Genomic DNA, 8,938 nt, shown 5'->3' with positions numbered 1-8,938 from the left:
TCTCCAAAATGGCACTGCATTTTTTTGGAAACTCTACAGCAGCTACTTTTTTTACATAATAAAACACCCACACTAAAAAAAAAGCTCAGTCACACTCTCTCTCCATGAAAGGCAAGAATGAACAACTCTACTGATGTCTAAGACAGCTTTGTTTACAGCTTGGTTACAGAGGGTAGAACATTAATCAGATAATACTTACCACAACAACTGGAAGAATAACCATAAAGGCTAATCCATATACAAGCAAAACCTAGAGATAAATTATGAAACGTAGTGCATTAGACACTTCAGTTACTTAATACCACTCTTGTTTAATCTTTGTTCTAAAATACAGTCAAGTAGTATTACCAGAAGCCTACTACAAATGAATCGAAGCTTTTTGCATAATACCTGTCATTATTTCTGAAGAACAACTTACAAGTAATCTAATCAGTTGAGTAGGGTTTAAATAAGGAGTATCAGTTTAGTATAAGTAATCTTTTAAATCATCCATGCATTGTCTCAGGTGGGTTTCCTTAATAATTAAAGAGTTGGCAGCTAAACTGTGATGCCATGGACAGAGATGATTACTGCATTAAAAGAAATCAAGCGGGTAAGCCAAATACCTTGCAGCAACAAATGCAACAGAAAGAACATTTAGACACTGTATGATTACAGCATCACTAGCAAGCCAGAAATGGAACTACAGAAATCCAGCAAACAAACAGTTCTATATGTGTTTCCTTGCAACAAACACACACTTTGTAGCAAGGGTGACCACAGTACAACCTCATTATCATTGCAGTGAGATCCTTCCAAGCATATTAATATTTTACTCTCAGAGGTTAGATTTAAGCTACTCTAACACTTTTGACTCCTGAAGTTTGCTTCAAAAATGTGCACTTGGACCAAAGTATTATTAACTACGTGTTTTCACTAAAATGGGCAGTATTAAGCACAAACATTTTAAGGTGAACACTTGAAAGTTCATCTTAAAATCTTAGGCTAAGTAAGCTGACTCACCAAAATTGAATTTTTCTGATCCACAATCCAAGCTGGCAAAGCTATACCAAAGCTTGTAGCTGTAGAATGAAAGAAAAGAAATTCACTATAAAGTATTAAGGAATTGTTGTAAAGTCACATTAAGTCTAACAAACAAACAAAAAAACCCAACAAAACCACCAACCCACAAAAAAATCCTCATGTTTATCACTTCAATAAGCAAAATTCTAACAAATTTAGCAAAATCAAAAAACAAATTAGAAATACACTCAAGTGTGCAATAAAACAACATCTGAAATACCAAAGATTTTACCTTAACATATTGCAGTGAAATAGATACGCAAGATTTATTAATATATAAAAAGATAGAGAAAGATTTTACAGATGGAAAGATTTATGAACTTTGCCTTGCAGAGTTTTCAGCAGTTTAAATACATATAGATCAGTAAATACACGAACTGCAAGAAAACTGTTTGAGCAAACGAATTCTGTGGAAAAAGTTTTACTAGTTTGTAACTTTAAAGTGTTCTAAGCTGTAAATTGTAAAAACAAAACCCTCTACCAGTTCAAATTTCTGTGTGATTGGTAACAAAGGAACACTTTTCAATTCAAAAGGCGTTAGGCTGCAGAAAATAGAAGACATGATTCTTTAACAGTAACGTCTACAGTACACAGATCTGAATGCAGAACAGCATAAAATAGCTTGTCTTCAGACACTTTAGTGGTAATAAATAGAACTTCGCAAATGCTACCTATTCCACCTAGGAAACCAAGAAAAAAAAAAAAAAAAAAAGACTTTACAAATTTCTAGAGCCTGCTTAAAAAACAAACCAAAAAAACCCCCCCAAAAAAACCCCAAGCCCCATGCTTTCGTCAGTTACTAGCAGGTATCAATAAGGAGTATTGCCTTACATAAGAACAAACTAGGATCCCCTATGTACTTAGATACTATTCTGATACTATCTCAACAGATTGTGACAGCCATCAATTCAGACAACCAGTTGTTATGCATGAGCCTAATGTGACTTCTATGTAGTTAAGTTGGGAACTACTACTTGCTGAGACTCAAATTAAACAACTGACCAGCTTGACCATATCTCAAGCTTAGGAGTTCAACAGTGTAACACCCAGTGAATTTAGCACATTAAGTCATAGGAAATGCCCTGCTCTGGAGAAGAGTCTGGAGACACTTCCCTACCTGTTAATGGTTATGGATTTTTAGAAGAATCTACTAAAAATGTAATGTGTCTTTTACTGGTGATACCAATTTCAGTTTCCCACAATATTTTTGACCTTTAGGATAGTAGCTTCAAACTGTTCCAGGAGCAGTAGTTGTTCAGTACAAAGCTCTTCCTCTTCTGGTCTGAGAGTCTCCTTGCCCCCACCCACGCTCGCTGAGCTGAAGCACTAGCAAATATCAAGGGGAAATAGCCTACTAAAACTGCCTTACATTATTAAAAGCATATCTTTTCACTCTCCAGGTGCCCTCACCTGCTTTGAACACTCTCCAAATGATTTTGCACATTCAGAATTTCACTTTTAGTAAAGGAGCAAGTCATGCCGAAGACAAGAAAATCTTGTTTGCCTGCCTCTAACCTCCCTGCTGCTTCAGTTGGCTAGAGAGGAATACTGCTTGCAGTATTCCTTTGCACCGGGCACAGAGAGTGGGATGTATCTCATCTAACTTGGTTAGACCTGTCTAACACCAGATGTGCTTCATCTCATCCCAGAATATACCTCTATAAAGGGACTGTCTCCATTCTTTGAATACATAGAACTAAAAAACTCGAGTACGTAGCTTGCATACAGATTTCTACACTACAGGTGTATAAATGAAGAGAAGATGAATTTCACTACATTAGAAAGCTCCTCACACTTCAGTGTAGAACAAGGTTATAGAATAGAGGATGGGAGAGAGAAAGTCTCAGGCTTCTTCCCACCCTTCAGATGAAGCAACGATGAGAGACCTAGAAGCAAAGCAGAGAACTCCAATTCCACCATAGTCTGAGTTCGGATTTCAGAAGAGCAGGAGGCTTCACACACAGTACAAACTGCTGCCCTACCAAAGAATCATTTCATTCCGCCCTTCGGGGATCCAGAGTCCCTTAAGTTTGTGAAAGCGATCTGAGCCAACCGCTCAAGGATCTTCATGCCTTTAAATTCTCAGCTTTTGGTTGAGTTTTCTTTTGAAATCACAGCTTCAGGTCTGTTCAAGGACACTGACATATTGCCTAACTTGAAATCCTATGCCTCGGTAACACTAAGTTAGTAGCTTGTGGATACAAAAAACAGCTTAACATCATGAAAGGTCCTAGGAAAGCTATTTGTGCATATACCAGACTAAAATTTACAGTACCATTTTGCTGATATTGTGACAGCATTTCTGAAGCAAGACTGTATTTGTATTTTGCAGCAAGAGGGACAGAGTCCTCCTACTTGCCTGTCTAGGAAATCTAGAGAAGCTAGGAGCTGAAAGAAGTTTGCTATGCTATAAAACACAGTGGTTAAAGAAACCGAACCACCACCTTAGTCCATCAGAAATGCCTTTGTCAGACTATGATTTAGTTGGCTTTGTTGAAGGGAGAGGGAAGATTGTTTCTTTGAAACACTGGTTCAGGGGCTGGGGAGTGTATTCCCTTTTATAATTAATTTCCCATGTTGGATGGATATAATTCAGAAGAAGAATTTCCAGCACAGAGTTCCCTCATGTCATCCTGTAACTCCACAATTAAGTTACAAATTCAATTTACTACTTCCACGCTGGCCTTAACTCCTTCCATGTAGATATGCAGTATAACTTAGTCCCGCAAACTGCAGGGCATCAACAAGCAGAGATCTACGGAGGCCTGTCCTAACAGATGGCAGGTTTCCTTCTTGCTTGTAATGAGTATCAGAAGCAGCTAGAAATATACAATATTCTTCCTCACAACTAGTCCACTTAGAAAACGGTCACAAAGATGTTTTACAAGCAACTCACGCAACTGCAAATAAGAGGGAAAAAAAAAATCTATTAACTTTCAGTCTCAAATTGTTTTAGTTTGGATCATCTACTGTAAAACTTTAATACCCCATCATCAGGATAATTTCCATGTAGCTACCTGCCCAGAAACAATCTACCAGCATAGGGATAATCACCAGGACTCCTCAAGCAAGATGAAGGTGGCATAAAGCTACACTCAAACAGTACTGCTTCCAGCAAATGGAAGGCAGATGTGTATACAGTATTTATTTAAATACATACATATCCACACATACATCCCTTCGAAGTGTGTTTGTTGCATTATGGCTAGTTGTTAATTTTTCAATATACATTTATAGTATCTGATCGTAAATACTAAGAAATGTTTAAAAGTGACAGGTTTCTGATAAGTATTATTCTATTTTTCACTTATACCTCCTTTTAATATTGGCCAGTTTCTCTAGGTAACTTACTGAAGCTGACTAATTAAAAAAAATACCCTTCTCTTTTTTCCCCTAATAAGAAGTTTGAGAAATGTGAAAGCAAACTCTTTCCTGCCTTTCCCTCCCACCACCACCCCAGAGCCGGTTTCACAAGCAAAGAATTGATTGGATGCATTGCTTCAAATCATAGGAAAAAGTTATTCTATATGCATTAAGATTTGAGTGTTTCTCAAACGATCAAATATTACACAGCTCAATGCACAGAAATTACAGGCCTTCTGTCATTCATAATTGTTACCTTGTGGTCCATCTGGATTACCAAATTCTTCCCAATTTTTTCGTGATTCTTCATCAGTTAAGCTAGTATCAAGAAGAGATATTAAGTTAATACAGAAGAAATTTCTCTAAATCATTAACACATAGAAACTTTAAAATGTGGTATTTATACTATCCTTCAGAGATGGTCTGGCAAGCTAAACAGCTTCTGCTATTGTTTGTGTGAAATCTGATATGAAACAATACTGCTGTATTCCTCCATGATACACAGGCAAATTCTTTTAGCACTTTGACAGCAGAAGAAATCAGACACAGAAGGTGCACCCTCAGACAGGAGATGGAACAATCACATCTGCCTTTCATGAGAGTGACTGCGTACCCATCAAAGAGCACTTTTCAATGCCAGGTTACAGTACAGCAAATTCTGAAAGACAACGAAGGTTGAAAACATCGCCTTTTTTTGGAAGGAAGGTGAATATGCAAGATGAGTTGACACAGCAGAAGTTGTCCCTGTGGGCTTTTAATTCGCTTATTCTAGACTTTTAGCCTGTGATGGCATGTGTGTGTTTGGTTGCTTTTCTCCCTGGAACTCCCTAGTTTCATATTTAAGAAGAGACACATAAATTAAGACACCGCCTCCTAAATCTTACAGTTTCTATGCCTGTTCTGTAATGACAGTTTCTTGGCAATAAATATACCACTTCAAACAGAATCCCTGTTCCTAGAAGGAAGACTACTGCTTTAGGAAACAGAACACCACGCATTCACTATACGGAAGAAACCCGTATAGTGAGTCCGACATGTCCTGATGATTTCTAAGTCTCACATTTGTTAACAAGCAGACTCATTGAATGGGTAGCTTTTATAGTCTTTCAAGACAGCATGGCTAAGGAACTTCACCGTCATTTACTTCAAGATACGCCTCTGCCACAGCCCTTGCACTAGCGTTTGAAGTATCAAACTGTATCACCAAGCATTTGAGTGCTAGCTTGCAAAGCAAAGTGAGATGTTTCAGGAGTTCAGAAAGCAATACCAGAATATCCTATTGAAGAGACCTGCATAGCGTGCAGATGTGCTTAAGCAGAAAGTATGATTTCAAAACTGCTCAAGTGAGCATAGTGTTGGTTCTCCTTCTCACTTCACCCCAAACGGGAATCTCAAACAGTCAGTAAGGTCAACCACAGACAACTGACTTAAAAGCAGAAATCACCTATTTGCTAGGTTCTCCGATGATGTGACTGACCCAATATACCCCTACAACGGAAGAAGGCTCAGAGGGGATGGGAAGGGCGATGTGCAGTGAAGCTCAGACTGACTACAGTGACTCACCACAGTTGGTGCAAAGAAGCTGACTCTGTCTCAACACAAAGGGGACCAGAGGGTGGCCTTTGTTTTAGATAAACACCTATCAACAGCTGAGCAGATCAACTGGTAGTGCAAATGTTTCTCCTCAAGTTTTCGAGACCAGCATGGGGGGAGTACATACCTGGCTCAGCCCAACATAGAGTATAAAAACTAGACAACTAGCAAAAGAATTTTGAAGAGAACAACAGGCTTGAGCTGGCTTCAACCCACACATGCCTTCCCAGTGCCTGGGGATGCCCAGCATCGTGACAATGAGCTTATTACAGAGATCGGTAATGGGAATCACATTGCTATTGTGATTGAACAGCATATTGAAATTGCAATATTTTGCTAAGTCTAACTTACAAAATATACTAAAAACACAATACAAATGTATCACTCTGCTAAATCAGAAATCCCATGTAACATCAACTGTCTTCAGATAAGCAAATTTGATATTAAACATTACATGCTCCACACGTGGAGTATCTAAAAGAACCTGGTCAGAGGGTATTGGACTCTGACAGATGATCATTTAGAGTAGAAAAGAATATAAAGCTGTATTAATATTCCGTGTATGAACAGCATTACAAAACCCAAACCCACATCTTGATTATGGGAAAAAAAATCAATAAAAAGGGATTTCCTTTCTACCGAATTCTAATATTACACATCATCTCTCAGATCAAAAAAAAAAGCTATAAGCAGAGGTAAGGCCAAAAAATACTCTGAAGGAAAAGAGGATTTGAGGATTCAGCTTTTAAGAACTACATAGGTAATATGAAACAGTCACTGAATGAAAAAATCAGGACTGCAAGGCAAGTGCAAGTGAAGAGGGACATGGGGGACCTGAGAGAAAACTGACTCAGAAAGAAACATCTTTGTCACTAGATGGGAACAGAGTTAAAATACTGTCTCTTATTCTTTGGCTTTATCACCAGGTGAAACGAACAGTATATTTATTTTCTAAGCAATGCTTTAGAATTGCTGCGACAGGGTTGGTTGGTTAAAAACTGCAAGACCCATTTTGTTCTTTGTCATCTTTAAGATTTAGTATGTATTGCACTGGAATCACTTTTCCTAGCTGATATGGAAGTTTAATACAAAGCCCTAACACCTTACAGTATTCTGACAGTTGCTAAACAATTAAGTCATCCTTTCTAACTTGTACAGAGCAAGTTAGAAAAACATGTTTTGACTTTTGTTACGTATCTGAACACATTTTCCCTGGCTGCTTAGGTCATCCCTACTATTACTTTAGAGGTTTCCTTCCCCGTAATATCAAGTTCCCATTTTTTGTAGGTAAAAAAGAAACTTACGCTGCATAGGCCTTAGCAATCCTCATGAACATAACTTCATCTCCTCCTTTATCTGGATGGTATTTTAGCGATAGTGCACGGTACTGTTTCTTAATTTCCGATATACTTGCTCCCTTAAAAAGGAAAGTTTTGAGTTATTAATAAATTCCTTAAATCAAATCCATTCTTCTATATCTATATTCTAAAGCACATTGTGCAGTATTTCTCTGAACCATTCACTGAACTAAAGAATTATGTTCTAATATGACATGATCATGAAACTACATATGCATTTCATGGAAACATGATTATTTTTTCTAGTAACTTTTTATAACCCTTACATTTTTAAAACAAGTTAGAAGTCATAGTCTAACAAAAAGACATTCAGATGGCTGGGTATTGGGGTTTTTTCCTGGACTACCTTATTCATCCATCCAAAGAAAAAAAAAGTAAGGCTGCCTTATCTGTTTGACAACTCTTATCTTTTCCTAAATGCATTCATGAATACGAAAAATTCTCACTTGCAATATTCCTCTACTGAAGCAAGGAGTTCATAGATCAAGTATGATAGTTCACTTGCAGCTTATAGGCAGAAATAAATCTGTCACCAGGAACAGTAGATTGCCCTGCCACTTAAGAATGCCTTTGACTAGAATCATCCTACCCATAAATTATTTCAAACTTCTTGAACAAAGGGAATACATTACCTACACCTGAGAAAGAGATCGATTTTTATTCTACTACAGCACATTGTTAAATGCCACCAACACAACCCCCTGTGCATTAACTTTCAGGTTGGACCATGAACTTCACTATTCAAAAAAACGACAAGACTTCATAGTAAGTGCAGATAAAGTTTTTCCTAGTAAGCTATCTGCTAAGTTTCACAGCACCATTACCACAGGACTCTTCAACATTTTGTGGTAGGCAGGCCTAGCATGCTGGCCTTAACTGCATAATAAACACACAAGAAGTTATTTAAAGATGATGGTACTGTTTCAATAAATTTAAACAAGAAATTAAACTACCCTGAGGCTTCAGTTGCTGTTACTTTATCTCTCTTTATACAATCTGTCTATCATTTCCCAACATTATTTTTCAACAGCATGCCTGACTCATTTAATGCACACGATGAATTTACTCCATAATAAGCTAGACTTCAAGTAAAAACAGCCATTTCAAGACTCGATGAAGAATGCCAGATGAGTAGCAGAAGCTAGAAAGTGGAGAAAAAAAAAATCAGGTTGCTGGAGAAGAACAGAAGGGTTTTCATGGCTCACACGAATGCTGCCCATTAAAAAAAAAATCCTGATTTTTTTTCTCTCTCTGCCACAGAGGTTGCATGTGAACCCTGATAAGCTGATGACAAACTTTCCATCTATCATGAATTGCTTACTCCTCATTTTCAAAAGCTAGGCTACAGAGGTTAGGCCTGACTTACAGAAATGCTTAGCAGCCTAGGACAGTTGGTGTCAGTCATCACTCTGCTTGGAACACAGAGCTTCCCTATATATTGGCACAGAGGTGCTATGCTGGACCTTGTTGTCACCAACAAGGAGGGGCTCGTGGGGAATGTGAAGCTCAAGGGCAGCCTGGGCTGCAGTGACCACGAAATGGTGGAGTTCAAGATCCTTAGG

At 37.9% G+C, this 8,938-nt stretch overlaps 1 protein-coding gene across 1 annotated transcript in view; it reads right to left on the bottom strand.

The window, feature by feature from the left end:
* The window catches only part of SEC63 (SEC63 homolog (S. cerevisiae)), a 67,422-nt gene that overhangs the window by 31,529 nt on the left and 26,955 nt on the right, over positions 1-8,938 (bottom strand). The window contains exons 4-7 of the mRNA XM_009327933.1: positions 7,323-7,435; positions 4,682-4,743; positions 1,003-1,061; positions 200-250 (exon numbers count right to left, since the gene is read on the bottom strand). Coding sequence (XP_009326208.1) covers positions 200-250; positions 1,003-1,061; positions 4,682-4,743; positions 7,323-7,435 — 285 coding nt within the window. The remainder of the gene's footprint in view (positions 1-199; positions 251-1,002; positions 1,062-4,681; positions 4,744-7,322; positions 7,436-8,938) is intronic.

This window comes from Pygoscelis adeliae, unplaced genomic scaffold (genome assembly GCF_000699105.1).
Source record: "Pygoscelis adeliae isolate BGI_AS28 unplaced genomic scaffold, ASM69910v1 Scaffold76, whole genome shotgun sequence".
Lineage (NCBI taxonomy): Eukaryota > Metazoa > Chordata > Aves > Sphenisciformes > Spheniscidae > Pygoscelis > Pygoscelis adeliae.
Note: the sequence above shows the minus strand (reverse complement) of the source record. Positions and strands in the feature narration are given on the sequence as shown.